The sequence below is a fragment of the Engraulis encrasicolus genome, chromosome 19, assembly GCF_034702125.1.
Source record: "Engraulis encrasicolus isolate BLACKSEA-1 chromosome 19, IST_EnEncr_1.0, whole genome shotgun sequence".
NCBI classification, from domain to species: domain Eukaryota; kingdom Metazoa; phylum Chordata; class Actinopteri; order Clupeiformes; family Engraulidae; genus Engraulis; species Engraulis encrasicolus.
The window spans coordinates 7,514,758-7,532,518 of record NC_085875.1 but is presented as its reverse complement, the minus strand read 5'-3'; the positions used below and the strand labels follow the sequence as shown (position 1 = coordinate 7,532,518).

General features: G+C 46.9%; 1 protein-coding gene across 1 annotated transcript in view; it reads right to left on the bottom strand.

Annotated features, from left to right (window-relative positions):
* spred1 (sprouty related EVH1 domain containing 1) overlaps nucleotides 1-17,761 on the bottom strand; it is a 61,369-nt gene that overhangs the window by 22,747 nt on the left and 20,861 nt on the right. The window contains exons 2-4 of the mRNA XM_063183557.1: nucleotides 17,020-17,257; nucleotides 7,442-7,610; nucleotides 3,295-3,341 (exon numbers count right to left, since the gene is read on the bottom strand). Coding sequence (XP_063039627.1) covers nucleotides 3,295-3,341; nucleotides 7,442-7,610; nucleotides 17,020-17,257 — 454 coding nt within the window. The remainder of the gene's footprint in view (nucleotides 1-3,294; nucleotides 3,342-7,441; nucleotides 7,611-17,019; nucleotides 17,258-17,761) is intronic.

Genomic DNA, 17,761 nt, shown 5'->3' with positions numbered 1-17,761 from the left:
TAGCAACAGGACAGCCACTGGGCTTCCTGCATCATTGATCTCAGGTGATCTCTGCAGGAGCAGCTTTTCCCACCCATGTCTCTGTGAATGGAGGGAGGAGGAGGAGGAGGAGGAGGAGGAGGATGAATAAGAAGAGGAGGAGCAGGAAAAAGAGAAAGAGGAGGATACATATGAGGAGAAGGAAGAGGGGGGAGAGAGTGGATAAGCAAGAGGAGGAGGAGGGAGGAGGTGGAGTAGGAAAAGGAATAGGAAGAGGAGGTGGGATGGAGAAGGAGGGAGAGAAAGGAAGAGAAGAGGAGGATGTTGGGAAGAGGAGGAGGAGGGAGAGGAGAAGGAGGAGGAGGATGGTGGGAAGAGGGGGGGAGGCTGGAGGGACGAGGGTGGTGATGGTGGTGGTGGAATGGCTGGACCTGCCGTTGCTATCTCAACCAGCAACCACCTCGCATTCACATCTGCTGCGTTTCATCTATCTGAGATCCCTATAGCGTTGGTTACTGGGTGCTGTTATCTGAGATCCCTATAGCGCTGGTCACTGGGTGCTGTTATCTAAACCAGCAACCTCCTCACATTCACATCCTCTGCACCACATCAATCTGAGATTAGAATAGCACTGGCAACATTTTTTCTCTCTGGTGCTTCTGAAATGGAGCCTGGCAAGATAGACTATCATGAAAAGAATAGCCTGCCACCACACACCATTGATTTAGTTGAGGTTGTGTGTGGAACCGACGAGAGTAGGCATTAAAACTCCACACACAGCACATAACAGACCAGTGCAGCCATATTGTCATCAACGCCATCTCCCCAACAACTTGCCACACAGATTTGAAAACAGGAAAAGTCCTTGATGCATTGAGCATTAGGTATTGCGCATTGAGCATTATGATCGGAGGACAGATTTCGTCTTTTTTTCTTTTCTCCAAACCATCTGGCAAAGCAAAAATATTTCCTGCCACTAGGGTTCATCATACTGAAATGATCTATGTTCAAACAGAGTGCACTGCTTGTCTAATTTACTTAATTTGAAAACAAACGCATTTCCAAGTGAAGACATGGTGGAATACGTTTACAAAAAAAATAAAGCAGAAAATCCAAGTGTGTGGTGATTCTACACTTTTTCTGGATTGTATTTATGATTGCACATCCCCAGCACCTGCTGAACAAAAGGCTGTGCCTACTGAAGGTGTTTCTAGAATGACGCATGGTTACTCATGTCCCTGGATATGTTATCCCAAAGCAAGTGGTGAATCTAGAGAAGGCCTCACATGGCTTCTGTTCTGCTGAGAGAACCATGTCCCAACTAAGATCCTTACTTTAGGAGCTACACCATTTACAGTAGGAGCCACTGATTCACTTCATTTACATGTTATTTTTTAATTTAGAATTAATAATTCAAAATTAAATAGTTACGCCGAGTTTGCTTTGATCTTTCCTTTAATTCCGAAATTATAGGTGTTTACATGACGTTTTCAAAGTGGAATTAGGCTTGATTCAGAATTCAAGTCATTTAATTCTGAATTAATTGTCTCATGTAAGCGTAGCAATTGCGTACTATATTTTCTTGACTGCACCATGATTGCTCCTTGCAAACAAGTTCCAGCTCGAAACACATTGGAAGCCTCATGGAAGTCCCATTGTATGCGCATGGAACGAGAATAATAAGTGGTGCACTGGGTATCCTTACTGGATTTGTTACCAAACCACCTACTAAGAGCAAGCTCCCACCCCCACCCCCCAGCTTGCAGTAGGCTGCCAAGCACCAATGTCAAACTGCATCATATGTCAGCCACCACCAGTCGGTTTTTTTGTGTTATAAAAACCACAGTCTGTGGGACAGGAGCCAAGGGGAAGAGTACAAGATTTTCCACGCTAGGGAGGCAAACGGTTGGCAGTTGGGGATCTACAGGGACTTGGGGTATTTAACATCAATGCTATGAAATGAAGCGGGAGATGTACCATTATGGCCTGGTTAAAACCAACTACACCGAACTGTACTGCATTTCATATACAGTCGTGGGCTCTGGCTATGGTGCCATTCACAGTTTTTGTCTCTAATACTACTGTACACAGGTGTCAAAATTAAAAGTAAAAGTAAAAGTTACTACAACACCAGCATAATATTACGGTAACACTTTATTTTAGGGATACATCTATTAGCACTAATACATACAATGTTCCTGTATAAGTAACTTGTAAGGCATGTACAAAGCAAAATCAAACATTTGTTAGGCATGTATTCGCAAATGTCTTGTTCATGCACAATAAGGGATTTATCACCAATTTAGCCTTAGTAAGGACCTAGTAGGCCTTAACATTTGCTTAATACATGCCTTACAAGGTACTTATGCAGGCATTAACATTGTATGTATTAGTGCTAATAGATGTATCCCTAAAATAAAGTGTTACCGATATTACATAGCTGTTACACCATGTACTCCATTGTACCTAATGAGATAGATAGACAAACTTGATGGAATTAGTACCAGCTGAGTCAGCTGATGATAAGCCAAGTACGCAGGTCTACTGGTTATTCAAATAAGCTACCTGTTTTGGAAGGACACTGTGTCTCTGTTTTCTTTTTACTCCTAATGTTGACACCTCTGTTATTGTGAATCGCAGAACCATTGCTGTGACACTAACTTTTGAATGTTGCCCTACTTGAATCGTCACAAGTATCCACTCCATTTCCTTCCACACCCTGCGTTCACTGATCTCATCACAGACGCTCACCCATTGCAGTATAGTCCAACATACTGTATTTGCAACTCTTTTGCCATGAACACATCACTGCATTTTTTATTTATTTTTAAACACAAAAACATCATTGCATTCTACCTTGCAGACCGGACACAAAACACTCAACCCCAATGCACACCCTCCTCTTGATTATTTAGCTAGCCTCTTACTGCAGATGGGGTCGCCGGCGGGCCTATTCACTATTAGCTGAAAATACTCAACTACACTATAATAATGTTGCTATGAGTACCAAGAGCTTTAAGTAACAGATAAGACATAGCCATCACAATTTTGGTGAGAGTAAGGTTATAACATAGGCTCTGCGCTAAGGGGTTAATTATGTATTAGTATTTCTTAATGGCAGCCATGAAAAGAGGAAAAACCCTGATGAAAACAAGAGGAATATCCTTATGAAGATCCAGGAGGCTCAAATATTGTTTTTAATAACTAAAAATCGTATTTTTGGAGCACAAAACGCGTTGTGCAGTCCAACCATTTCCTACTGGCAAGAAACAGGCCAAAGCCATAAGGAGGGACGTAAGAGAGAGGAGCCCATACCTGCAGTCCATCCTCAGGAGTGTCTGAGTCACTGTAGACTGGACAACCTGCGGAACAGAAAACACACAAACAGCAGAGTGAGTCATGGATACAGCGTCTATATTCATTCCTCAACAGGGAGCGCAGTGCACCTATGTTTAGGGAGGCTGAGAGGGGGGAACAAAGGGGTCAGTTGCCCCGGGCCCAGGGAGAAGGGTGGGGTGGGGGTTGGGTGCAGATTTGGGTCCCTATGATATTGTATGTACGGTCTGTTCAGAAATCCTTGTCCTCCGCTCGGCCAAAGCAGTCAGCCGCCCTGCCTAGTAGGTTCCCACAGTTCTATGCCCCCAAAGCTTTATGTTGCCCCAGCACTATGTTCACAAGAGCTCTATGTTCACAAGAGCTCTATGTTCCCACAGCCCTATGTCCCCTAAGATCTATGTCCCAAACTCCATATTCCTACTGCTTTAGCCCCCAAAGCTCTATATTAGCCTACCATTAGAGGAGTGACAAACCATTTCCAAACGATCAAATATTCTGTTACTTGAAAGAATGCTAAGCAAGCACCCTGTGCCTAATCCACCCTGACCCAAACCTGCCCGTAAAAAATGTTTTTGAGGGAAGATGGAGCTGTGGGAACATACAGCAGGGCTAACTCCCCTCAAACATTAGCATTAGCATGTAGGGTTAGGGTGCAAGAATGGCATACCAATATGGATTGTAAACAACACATTGGAGGGTAAAACAGCACTACATTCAGCTGTATAACAACAAACATCAGGGGTGAAAAAATACACTTAGCTTTCTCAACAGGGGCGCTACAGCCCCCTAGGGGGCGTTGGGAGCACCAAGGGGGCGTGTTAAGGGGTTTATCTCCCATTGAGGGGGCATTAGACTATTTTATTTTTTTCAAACTAAGGGGGGGCACTGGCAGGCTTATGGTGAGGTCAAAGGGGTATCTGCAGGCTTATGATGAGAATGAATTTTGTCCAAAAAAGGTTGAGAACCACTGAATTAGTGGACTGTTTGTGGCGCTGACATGGTTCAGGTTTTGGGGCCATATATTAGATCTGGAGTACTGGAGGAAAAAAAGTGGTGAATGAGAAGGGGGGGAGACAAGAACACAAAAGACAGAATGAAAAGGGCTGCACGAAAGATCGAGAATGAGAGAGAGAGAGAGAGAGAGAGAGAGAGAGAGAGAGAGAGAGAGAGAGAGAGAGAGAGAGAGAGAGAAGCCGAGGGACAGCAACATGGAAGGCAGTAGGAAGGAAGGAAGGAAGAGAGAGAGTGGCAGAAAGGCAAGGCAAGGGAGGGGTAGAACGACAGAACAAGAAGTGAGACAGATGAATAAGAGTGAGAGGAGACAGAGAGAGAGAGAGAGAGAGAGAGAGATAAACAGATAGACAGATAGTTAGAGAGAGAGGACGGGAGAGAGAGGACGGGAGAGAGAGAGAGAGAGAGAGAGAGAGAGAGAGAGAGAGAGAGAGAGAGAGAGAGAGAGAGGCAGGCAGGCAGGCAGGCTAGAGCTGTGAGTTGTGTGCTGTGTGAGCTGTGCTGTGCTGTGCTGTGAGCTTGGGGCTCCCTGCAGCAGGGCTCCTCCAATGCCGCGCCACTCTTCTGGATGAGCCATGTGCGCCATGTGCACTCGCGTTGCCAAGGCAACAGAGCAGTGCATAGCTGACACACACTGCGGCTCCGGGCAGCTGCGCGATGCAACAGGAATACAGAGGAACCTGCTCGCTCGCTCTTTCTCTCTCTCTCTCTCTCACATTCTCCCTCCCTCCCTTTATCTCTCTCTCTCTCTAAATCTCTCTCTCTCCCTCCCTTTCTGTTGGCATTACACAACACGCCCGTGCCTTAGCTGCTCCAGAGACAGACACTGGTTGCCTGGACAGTCCGCTGTGCCCTCTGAATGTGACCACTTTAAATAACTAGCCTTCAAAAAACAGCCACAATGATGATGGTGACGACAACAACGCGTTGATTTTATTTGCAAACCGTCACACGTCAATCCAAGATATCTATCGTGATAAGAATCTTGACCTCAAAACCCCAGCCCCATGGTGCTCCTTATTTTTAAGAATGGAAAGTGTCTCGTTCTGTAGCCCACCGCTGGTGGAGAAGATTTGAACACCTAGGATTTCTGATTCTGATTTTGGTTTGGTACAAAAAAATACATGTGGGTGACTATTCAATCAATTCAGTTTATTGAGTCTTGAGAAGCTGTGAGCCTCAATCCAGCTTTGACATTGCATAGCCTAAAGCTAGGCTCAAAGTACATGACTATCGGCCCCCCTTACGACAATCGGTGGAACGCTAACCCCCAGGACCATCGCAAGCAATTGTCGGGCACGTTTTCCTCGTCATGTACAACATTCTAAGATAGAACATTGGCAGCTCAGAGAGTCTCAGATCGCAAATCGTAGAAATCAAACACTGTTTGATATTTTGCGACTGGAAATAGAATGTCAGGCATTGTCTGAGTGGTTGTGAGCAGGGACAATATTAACATTGTTGCGATACTCTTCTAGTGTGCGTCGCAACCCGACGTCAAAATCGGGCACAAAATCGTGAGTCGTGTAGTTTGAGCTAGGCTTAAATCTCTTACCTTGCTATTGCAGGGACCACTGTTAAGCACAGCCACAGGTGACCGGGAGAGGGGAGGCGTACTGTAGTGGCCAGGCCTAATGTTGCGCAACACCGTTTGCTGTGGTGTGCTGTGGTAAAAAGGTCTTGCTGAGCTGTGTGTTTCCATGCTAACCACTCATCCTCTCACCCTCGCCCTCTCTCTCTCTCTCTCTCTCTCTCGCCTCGTTCTTTCGCTTTCCTGCTCCCCACGCCGAGGGCACCTGACAGTCCCATGTCGACCAGACGTGCGCCGTGTTTCCACATTGTGCCCGCAGCCCGCCTGTCACTCACTCCACTCACTCCACACACGTGCAAAGCCACAGACTTTGATCTCCAGCTTTAACATGCATTAAATCCCTCTCGAAGGTCTGACAGGTCTGATCAAACAGCACAGCAGTGGCAACCTCCAGGCTGTGAGGATGAAGCTGACCAGCTCTGAGACAGAGAGAGGGTCAAACAAGAAGAGAGTGTGCGCACAACGCTCACGCGCAGGACCAAAGAAATCAAACAGAAATTAAGTAGTAAAGTTCATTAGACTGATAAACACTGACCTCACTTTGAATTCAGCAACCCCAAAAGCTTTTAATTCAGCTCTGGGCAGTCAGTGTTGCAGACATACATTACTTCGGTACACACAGACAGAAGTTTTGCCTTGCCCAATAAAAAACATACAGAAAAAAAGCTGAGCTCGGGAGTTGAGTTATTCCAATCACATGATGCCAAAGATCCACTACTCAGAGCCGGCCAACAGAGGAAGGCTGGGCGGGAGGTGAGAGGGAGATCATTTACAGATGGCCACTTCTGAATTCCAGTGAAATGGCCTACAACTATCAACATGTGCACATGTGCTCCTCTAGGTATTGGAACGCTTTTGGGAAGTCCAGTCACTAGTAGAAGATATTTTGAACAGTAATACCCTGCCAACGTTATTAGCTTGCAAGTATCCACAACTTCTAGGGAATTACCAAACACTTTCAGCCGAACAACTCAAAAACACTCATAGGACTTGTTTACAAAGAACATTAGGGACAACATGGTAACTGGGGCAACCCCAAACAAGCATCTAGCTCTCCCATCCTGTTAAGTGTTTGGCCAATCTAGGACGCTACATTATACAGTACTACGTACGTAAATATGACTTTTTTACAGGACTATATGGGACTTCTTTTAAAATACAGTATCTTGATTATTATTAGACCTCCAGTTTGTGTGTTCATCCCAGGCAGAGTGTCACTGACATCTTGTATTAAGAAATTCTTCATACGTTATGAGTGACACAGGTTGTGTTACAAATCTGCTGTTACCAACATTACTGTTACTGTGCAATATTGTATCATTATGTGTAGTACCATGGAAGTCAAGTCTTTTCAACTAACATCACATCGCTCCACTGTAGGAATGGTGGACATTACGTTTATGCTAAATGTGTCAGTATGTGTAGGCAAGTGTCTGCCAGATGCAACAGGAAGAGTAGTGTAAACGGTGCCCATCTGCTGGATGCAATGTAATGTACAGGAAGTGTAGTATAAACGGTGCCCACCTTGCTTGATGTCCTCCAGGGCCCGTCTTATGCCCCTGTCGAAGGCCCGCGCGTCAGCCGGACTCTGGAAGGTCAGGCCGAACTTCTTGTTGTCGATCCTCCAGTGGTGGAAGATGGGGGTGACTTTGTTGTAGACCAAGTCCCTTTTGATGTTACATTCTAGCACGACCTGAGGACACAGGAAACATTCAATGATTCGATTAGTGTGTAAAGCCTGGAGGATTTTTTTGTGTCACACAAAGAGGTCGTTTTTTGAAACACTTGTGTATCATGGAAATTAAATACATGATTCAAATGAACCTCAATACCCATATAATTGGTCTCCCTGTCCATCTGTGTAAAAGGCTTAAGACACTTGCACAGAAGTGAGGTCTACAACAAGGCCTTGTGAGACAGCTCTTAGTGTTTCCTGTAGAACATTAGTCAAGATGGGTGAGGGGTCAGGCAGTATGACCACTTGACAACTGCTATGTTTTCATAATAAATATGATATGACGGAAAACAAAAAAAAGGCATTTTCTATACTTGCAATTTGTAATTACCAATTAATTTAATATAAACACACTAATCACACTCTCATAAAGTGCACAATTGGAATACAATAATGAAAGATTAAAAGTGAAGACTGCAACACTAAGTAAGTAGACATCACTCTGAGACTGATAGTAAACAATCCTCACAGCGAGACGATCTATACGATTTCTCCAATTTGGCAGATTCGACACGATCTTGTACTGTAAAGTTCACGATTCACGATTTAACACCATCATATCATTCACCCCTAGTCTGTCTGCAGATGCAGATCCGGCATTTTGAAGCCCTCTTGCTGGACTGCATGCACCATAAAGGGATCTTCATTGTTAAGTCGGGGGCAACAGTGGTGGTAGTGGGGGCCTGTGTGAGAGAAGTGCATGAGGAGGCCGTCAAAGGGTGTGCCTTCAAACGGCCATTATTAATAAAGACCTTTCAATTGGCTCCAGGCCTTCCTCGGAGCAGATGAAATGAAACCAGAGCTGCCTATTAGTCTTTGGGGCTTAGGGGTGGAGTGTGCGTGCGTGTCGTTCGTGTGTGCATGTGGGTTGTCCTATGTGTGTGAGGATGTGTGTGTGTGTGTGTGTGTGTGTGTGTGTGTGTGTGTGTGTGTGTGTGTGTGTGTGTGTGTGTGAGTGAGAGTTGACTGTGTGTGTGTGTGTGTGTGTGTGTGTGTGTGTGTGTGTGTGTGTGTGTGTGTGTGAGTGTGAGTGTGTGAATTTTGCGTGGGATGCCTGCTTGCCCCACAGCATGCATATGTTCAACGTGTGTGTGTCTGTCTGTGTGTGCAGTGCTGTTGCACGCACCACGCTTATTTGTGTGCACAGGGAGCATTGTCAAATACAAACGAGCAAATCCACCCACCCACCCCATCGCACTGTAGCATCCACTGTAAGCGTTCTCCTTCCGTGCTCTCTCTCCCCAGACTCCTCCCCTCCCTGATATGACATGCATGTACTACATACAGTGCAATGTGCTTTTCACATTTGTCGCAAACCCAAACAAGGGCCGATTGAAGCCAAAGCCTTAGAAGGGTGGGGGTGTGCGTGTGCGTGTGTGTGTGTGTGCGTGTTTGAGCTTGAGTGCATGTGTGTGTGTGACTGTTTTTTTTTTTTTTAACAGGGCCTCCAGAGCATTTCCAACTTCAAAAGCCAGAGGTGTCAGAAGGTTGGCTAACCCCTCAAGCCAAAGCCCTAAAAGGGAGCTGCGTGTGTGCGTGTGTGTGTGAGCGCATGTGTGCGCATAGTGTTGTGTGTGTGTCTGTGTGTGAGCGCATGTGTGCGCATAGTGTAGTGTGTGTGTGTGTGTGAGCGCATGTGTGCACATAGTGTAGTGTGTGTGTGTGTTTGTGTGTGTGAGCGCATGTGTGCACATAGTGTAGTGTGTGTGTGTGTGTGTGTGTGTGCCGGAGGTGTCAGGAGGTTGGCTAACCCCTCAAATAAACTCTAACTGTAAGTGGATTATGGCCAGTAAATGCCCTAATGCAGCGGCTAGGCCGATCTGCTTGTAATGTGAGCTGGTTAGTCCTCTGGGCGCGGGTTGGGCAAGCACACACACACACACACACACACACAGACACAGACACACACACGCACGCACGCACGCACGCACGCACGCACGCACGCACGCACGCACGCACACACACACACACACACGCATACGCACATGCAGAAACACACACATACGCACACACACACGCATACACACACGCAGAAACACACACACACACACACACACGCACACGCAGAAACTGTACACACACACTCAAAAAGGCATGCACATAAACGCATTCACACTCACACAAACAAATACAGTACGTACATGTATACAAACAATTGCCATACTTGCGCACACACACTACACACCGACCTACACGCCCACACACGCGTGCAAACTCTTACCCTGCTACTCTGCATGGCTGACTGAAGCAAGACTATGCAGGTGAGCTGCTACCGGAAGAAGCAGGCGTGTGTGTGTGTGTGTGTGTGTGTGTGTGTGTGTGTGTGTGTGTGTGTGTGTGTGTGCGCGTGTGTGGAGACACCCGTGTGATAGTGCTGGGTAAGAGTTGAGCCCTATGTTTGCTCAGTCACTGACAGGGCTGTGGTGGGAATTATGTATGTATGTATGTATGTATGTATGTATGTATGTATGTATGCATGTGTCTGTTCGTACATGTATTGTGTGGTGTGTGTGTGTGTGCGCGCACGTGTGTGTGCGTGTGTGTGCGTGCGCACACGCGCATGTGTGTGTTATGAGTGTGCGTACATGTCTGCATTAGGTGTGCACATGCATACGGTATCTGTGTGCATACAATATGTGTGTGTGTGTGTACATGTGCGTGTGTGCGCGTATACACGTATGCTGCATGTGTGTGTGTATTAACCAAGCTGGACTAGGCAGGGCTGGGCAGGGCTGGGCTGGGCTGGGCTGGGATGGGATGGGCTAAGCTCAGCTAGGCATGGCTGGGCAGGGCTGAGCTGGGTGCGGCGTAGTGTGGTGTGGTGTGGTGTGGTGTGGTGTGGTGTGTGTGCCGCTGCAGTGGGGGTTCTGTCAGGCCAGCTGATTGTGAGGGCGAGACTGGCTGGAGCCAGGGAGAGTCAGGTGAGCAGAGCAGAGCGGAGGAGAGGAGAGAGGAGAGGAGAGGAGAGGAGAGGAGAGGAGGGGAGGAGAGGAGAGGAGAGGAGAGGAGAGAGGAGAGGAGAGGAGAGGAGACGGGAGGAGAGGGGAGGAGAGGAGAGAGGAGAGGAGAGGAGAGGGGAGGGGAGGGAAGGAGAGGAGAGGAGTATAGAGGAGAGGAGAGTCAGGTGAGCAGAGCAGAGCAGAGCAGAGCGGAGCGGAGGAGAGGAGAGGAGAGGAGAGGGGAGGAGAGGAGAGGAGAGGAGAGGAGAGGAGAGGAGAGGAGAGGAGAGGAGAGGAGAGAAGAGGAGAGAAGAGGAGAGGAGAGCAGAACAGAGGAGAGGAGAGGAGAGGAGAGGAGGGGAGAGGAGAGGAGAGGAGAGGAGAGGAGAGGAGAGGAGATGGGAGGGGAGGGGAGGGGAGCAGATTTAGAGGAGAGGAGAGGAGAGGAGAGGAGAGGAGAACAGATGAGAACAGATTGAGAGAAGAGGAGAGGAGAGGAGGAGAGCAGATTTAGAGGAGCGGAGAGGAGAGGGGAGGGGAGGAGAGGATAGCAGATTGAGAGGAGAGGAGAGGAGAAGAGAGGAGAGGAGAAGAGAGGAGGGGAGAGGAGAAGAGAGGAGAGCAAAACAGAGAGGAGCGGAGCTAGAGCACACTACGGCACAGCAGAGCAGAGCGGAGCGGAGCTAGAGCTGGAGGAGGAAGTATCCCTGTTACAGAGCACAGGGACGACACCCTACACCACATTCCACATGCAGGACGGCCAGAGAGGGGAGGGAGGGGAGGGCAGAGAGAGAGAGAGAGAGAGAGAGTGAGAGAGAGAGAGGAGAGAGAGAGAGAGAAGGGGGAAGAGGGATAAGGAGAGTGAGAGAGAGAGAGAGAGAGAGAGAGAGAGAGAGAGATAGAGAGAGAGAAGGGGGCAGAGGGATAAGGAGAGTGAGAGAGAGAGAGAGAGAGAGAGAGAGAGAGAGAGAGAAGGGGGCAGAGGGATAAGGAGAGTGAGAGAGAGAGAGAGAGAGTGAGGGGGGACAGTAAGAAAGACAGACACACAGAGACACGCACACAGACAGAACGAGACAGAGAATGAGAGAGACTGTGAGAGAGCGGGAGACGGAGAGAGAGAGAATGTGTGCGAGCAAAAAGAGGAAGAGAAAGAAGGGTGGAAATGCACCCAGCGCGAGAGAGAGAGAAAAAAAAGCCAGGGTGAACCGGAGATGGTGTACTTTGGAGGGTGTATGTAAATATGGGAGACGTGAGTAGCAGGCTGTGTGTGTGTGTGTGTGTGTGTGTGTGTGTGTGTGTGTGTGTGTGTGTGTGTGTGTGTGTGTGTGTGTGTGTGTGTGTGTGTGTGTGTGTGTGTGTGTGTGTGTGTGAGAGAGAGAGAGGGGGGGTGGTGGGTGTCAGAATGGACAAAAGAGAGTGTGAGAGAGAGAGAGAGAGAGAGAGAGAGAGAGAGAGAGAGAGAGAGAGAGAGAGAGAGAGAGAGAGAGGGCATGGCCATAGCTGAATGGGATTCCAGCTTAGTGACGGTGGTCAGAGTGGTGTGTGTATTTACAGCTGGGCCCGCTGGCTGTGGGGGCCTCCCGGAGAGGAGAGGAGGCAGCCGCTTCACTACTGCATATTTCCAGGCCTGCCTTCTCGTGCCGGATGGAGGCCGTGTATATTTAGGCAGCATTTCCACAACACAGTGCAATCGAGCTGCGTCTGATACGGAGGCGCTGTCCGTGTATATTGTGAAATGAAATTGTGGAAAACGACTCCACTGAGCTTTTTTTCCCTTCTTCTCCAAAACACTGTACATCCATTTAAAATGTGTGCTGAGGGATTAACAATTACGGAATATCTGTTAAGTCACTGTTTTGTTGAGTGACCTTTGGTCAGGAAAAATAAAAAACAGAAAACATCAAACCAGTTCATTATGCTACCGTGAAAGCACACAACAAAAAATTAAGAAATTTGCAAGGAAATGGCAGGCTATAGCGTATTGGAAAAGAGCTATTCCTTTGCAGTTCCAACAGTTGGCAAGGAGTGCAGCAAAGAACTAGCCTGGGCGAAAGCGACTGTTGACTGACCAAGAGGAATCCGTCTTCGTGGAGGGTGGGAGATGGTCTGATCTTACTCGGCCATTTAAAGTGTTTATGAAACGAAAACAAACGGTCATTCCCATTAAAGACTTGTTTTTTCTGATAGCATCGATGAGACTTTGAACCCAATCATCCCGGAGGAACTTGTGAAAATGGCAACTCAAAGTGTGAATTCTGTGAAATTTGGTGTGACTAATGAGCTGGGCTGTGACATCAAAGAGGGGAGTCCCTGGTTTGCTAGTATGGTGATCTGAGAAAACAACACACATTTGATGGACCCACATCTTATAAAGGAACCAAAATTCTGATACAAACATCAGCGTGTCGAAAAACCACACATCCAACCTCATGAAAAAAAAAACAGCAGCACAAATCTATTTCAGAGGCACTGATACATCTGCAGAAAGTGACATGTCTGACAGGCGAAGTGACGATTGTTGACATAGCCTGACAGTTCGTTTTGTTTATGGTTACGGTTGCTAAGGGCGCTTTGCCATGACCCAAAGATGACATGGCGTGTGTGTTTGTTGACAAATGGGGGGCATTTGATTCAATTGCGCGATATAGTGTGATTGAAATGCATGTAGGCTACATGCAAAAATATCATCAACTAGAGAAAAAAACGGAGGTATTAGGCTGTTGGAAAAATACCCTAGATAGCCTGAGTCCTCAGCATATTTTTAGCGTTTATCATTATTATTATTTTTTGTGCTCAAAGTCACAGGCGTCGCGTGTCCCTCAGCCTGACTCTGAGGACGAGGTGTGTCCAAACGTCAGCCACACGTGCACCACAATACTAAAAACAAACAATCAACGCTTCTAAGTAGGCCTACACTATGTGCATCTCTGTTTATTCGCTAAGCAGTAGCCCAGTCTGTGAGTTGGCTGTCCTCGACCGAGAGCACCACGCTGATGCGCGGATATCCTCCCAAAACCAATTTATTGACCAGTTGAATGGCAATCAACAAAAAGTGCATATTCCGAGAGCATTCGCATCGGTTTGGCATGTAATGTGCATTACCCTTTCCTGAAAACAACATACAAAGCAGATGGACAAGGTAAAACGGGTAGCCTAAAGCAAAGCAGTGCACTCACCTGTCTTCGTGCCCGAGCAGTTACAGGGGCAGTTTCAGTCTGCACGCCAGCGATGTCAATTTTTGGAACTGCTTGAGGCAATAGCATTCCCTTCAGTCCAACCATGCCCACGATCTCCACATTTGTGGTGAAGCTTGCTTCAAAACCACACATTGGATCCACAGAGCCCTAGCTTGTTTTAGCCTTCTCCTTGTCGGCCACAGTTCCATCATTCTTCACAGAAGGGAACTTGTGCAAAGATATTCCTTCTGTCAAGTAGCCATTTTTGCAGCTGGCACCGTTCGGCCCTCCAGCAACACACTGCTTTACACTGGGCTTTGTTTTGGTACTAGCCGCCATTGATCTGAACAAGGTGGAATGAGGTGAACTCACCCCTTCTATGTCACGCATATCATTTGCATAAAATTTGCATGTCACCAAAAAAAGTAAACATAACACTTTTTGGGAACGTTTTAACATGACTTTTAGGACAAAATAGCACCCAGACAATATCCCATTTTATTCACAAGGCTTAGAACTTTCAGAATCTGTCCTGGAAATGGTCAAATTCCTTTACTTTGTTTTCGTTTCATAAACACTTTAAATTCATTCATTCATTCGAATTCAAATTAAAACCCACATTGTGTTTTATTAGCATAACTGTTACAATATAGCGTCGCATACAAATAACAAAACAAAAGTGTGAATATAGTTACCTTAACCAATCAGTAACGCGTGTGAGTTCTCCGTCACCACTCTCAACTGTTCGATGATTGGCTAAACAGTGAGCGAACCGAGCTGGGAGGCTTTTGCCAGACTAGGTGCGGAGTAAAAATCTTTGGATGGAGTATATAGGATGGCATCGCCAGGCTAGCAGAGAACCATCACCACCAGAAACCAACCGAAACACATACATAGTACAACAGCCTCACCATCAAAAGGACATCTCTTTTTCCTTAATCTTATCTTTCCTATAACCATCAGACACCAATCCAAACACATTCAGTCTAAGCATCAACATCTCTGTTCCTTAATCTCATCGTTCCACAAATTTTCCGTGGCGGCATCGTTCAGAGCTCAAATGTTTGATAGCCCACGCGCACAACCCACACACATTAAACACACGCAGACACAAAGACAGACATGCACACACGCACACACACACACAGACAGACAGACACCCGTTCCCCCCTTTTCGTTTCCCATTTAAAGCCATTTGACATGTGGTAATTGTGTAGCCAATTAGGGCCGACTCCTTAACAGGGGAATATTAAGTGAGTGCAGGCACACTGGGAGGCTATATTGGGCACCGCGCTGACTCATCAGGACACTCTGTGCTGCATGGTTACACACGTGTAGGCAGATCGCCCCTCCAACACCGTTGTCATCGCCCAGCCCACACTCGCTCATCATGGACGCTCTGTATCTCTCTCTCTCTTTGTCTTCCTCTCTCTCTATCTCTCTCTCTTTCCCTTCCTCTGTCTGCCCTCTCCTCTCGCCATCCCTATCTCGCTCTCCATTTCTCTCTCTCTGTCTCTCTCTGCCTTCCTCTCTCTTCATTTTCCTTCTCTTTCCCTTCCTCAGCCTCTCCTCTCCTCTTCTCTCCTGCTCCATTCTCCTTCTGAGTCCTTGTGTGGTGCTACATCGTATAGTCTACAAAAACTGAAGTTGTGCTTTTTTGTTTTGATGGATGTATTCTATTGTTTTGTTTTGTTTTTTTACACAGAATCCTTTATTTTTTTGAACTGTAGTTATTCTAGCATTAAGTGGTAAAAAAACGAATTGGGTATTTTTTGTTTTGTTTTGGGTTATTATTCAGATATTTCATATTGATGGGTGCTGTTCAGATATTTAAGAAAATACAGGCCATTCTGTGGGAGAATAAAGTCAGCCACCCTGACATCCTCTTGGTAAGTGCCTGCGTTTTGCAACACACCTGGTAAATGACCTGGGGCTGAGGAAAGCTGCTCTTCCAGGTTGTTAAGTGTCAACTTCACATCCTTCCCCTCTCCTTCCTCTATTCCTTTTTTTCAGTCGCATGCTGCTCTGTTGCTCGGACAGCCAGTCTGCCTGTGTTTACTTTGTGGAGTGTTTGCGCTTTTGCAATGTAGGTCTGTTGACATTGTTTTACATTACAATACGTTCAGCAGATGCTTTTATTGCTTCCGATGGTGTCTCATTACCTATGACCAGATTGCATGGCATGACCAGTCGTTAGCGATTGCATAAAATCAGACGCAATTTTCTGACTCCAACAGAGTTCAGCCGATCCAACCAATAATCATTTCTCAATTCCGCCATTCCAGGGGAGCATTTCTCAAAAGCATAGATGCTAGCCAGTTAGCAACTTGGGAAGTTGCCAATGGGAAAATTGCATTGCAAACAGCAACGTAGCTAACATAGTTAGCAACTATGGTTTCGAGAAATACACCCCAGACCTAGCCTGGGAACTCCCATACTGCCTTTAGTTCTACACAATCGTTTCGATCTCACTTGAGATTAGGTCTGGTGTTAACCAGGCAACCCCAGACCCTCTGTGCCAATGAAATAACAGTAGTATGAGGGTATGGTAAGACCAGAGGCTGCTGCAGCTCGACAATGAAATCTCCTGTATGCCTCTCCGTCTCCAACAGCACTTCAATACTGCGGCAGAAGCAGGACTGAGGCGGTGAATCATCCTTTTTGGACTCCCCCGTGAGCCATGAGCACACTAAACAAGCTAGCCCGGCCCTATATAGGCCTTCGCAACGCCGAAAAGAGAGAAGAAAAGACAAGAAAAATGGCTGCCACAGCGTCTGTGTACCACACATCCATGACCAGAACTGTCAACAATTCTCAATCCTGGGCACCCATAAGCATTTACACACACCCACATACAGTACACATTAACATTTAATGCTTTACTGTAGGGAGAATCAACCACCTGTAGTGGGCTCCTATAAACTGTGTGCGTCAGTTTTTATCCCAAACATCTCAGTAGCCGTTTCGTAAAAACATGGCATCGCTGGTGATCACATTCACTCTTTGCAGAAAAATCTTTATCTACAACAACTACATCATAACAGCATTGCAATGACATTGCCAATAGTCTTAAGTAACAGACTAAGACATTGTACTCACTATTTAGGTGACATTAAGGTTATAACTTAGTTCTTGGCATGAAAGCGTTAACTAATTCAGCAAGGTAGCTTTGGCCAGCGGGGCCCTCTTGTAGCCTTGGGCCTAGGGAACCCCCCCTGCTCCCTCCACTTATGGTGCCTGTGCTCCACTCACCAATTTGTCTCTGAGTCGCTCCCCATGGATGAGGAAGTCCGCACCCCCTCCTCCTCCACCTCCTCCACTGCCTCCGCCTCCACTGCCGCCACTGCTCCCGTTGCCGCTGCTGCTGCTGTTGTCGTCCGGCCGGTTGACTCTGTGGACGGTGACGCAGCTCAGTCCTCCGCCCCCCAGGGGGAGCCACCCCGAGTCGTCCCGTGTCATCACCACTGCTCTCACACGCGCGTAACTGTCACTGTGGAGAAGGGGGGAGGAGACGACACACAGCAAATCAATACAAGACATATAGTATAATGGCAGTGACGTAACATGTCAGGAACGGGCGGGCGCTGTTGCGACTATCCACAGCGGGCCCTCAGCTTGATATTTAGGATATTTCACATCTAATACATGGACATCAAGGTTGACTCTCCCTGAAAGCTTAGTACAGGTAAGACAGACCAGTTCTTTTAACAACCAAATCCGAATTTAATGAAATTCTCCTTTTGTTTTCATTTTGGAGATGGTGACAGGAACCTGGAGGTGACAGGCCCTGGTGCGGCCGCACCTGCTGAACCGGCTACAGTTACCCCCGCCCCGTGCTATATGGCATACAGCACACATGCTGGTCAAGTAACATTCTCGATTATACCACGTTTTATAAAACAATTTTCTGAGAAGAAGACAAAACCGGCACGTTAGCCATATGTTGTACTCTGCAATCTAACAGGATGGTTGGTTTCATTAAATGCAGCATATT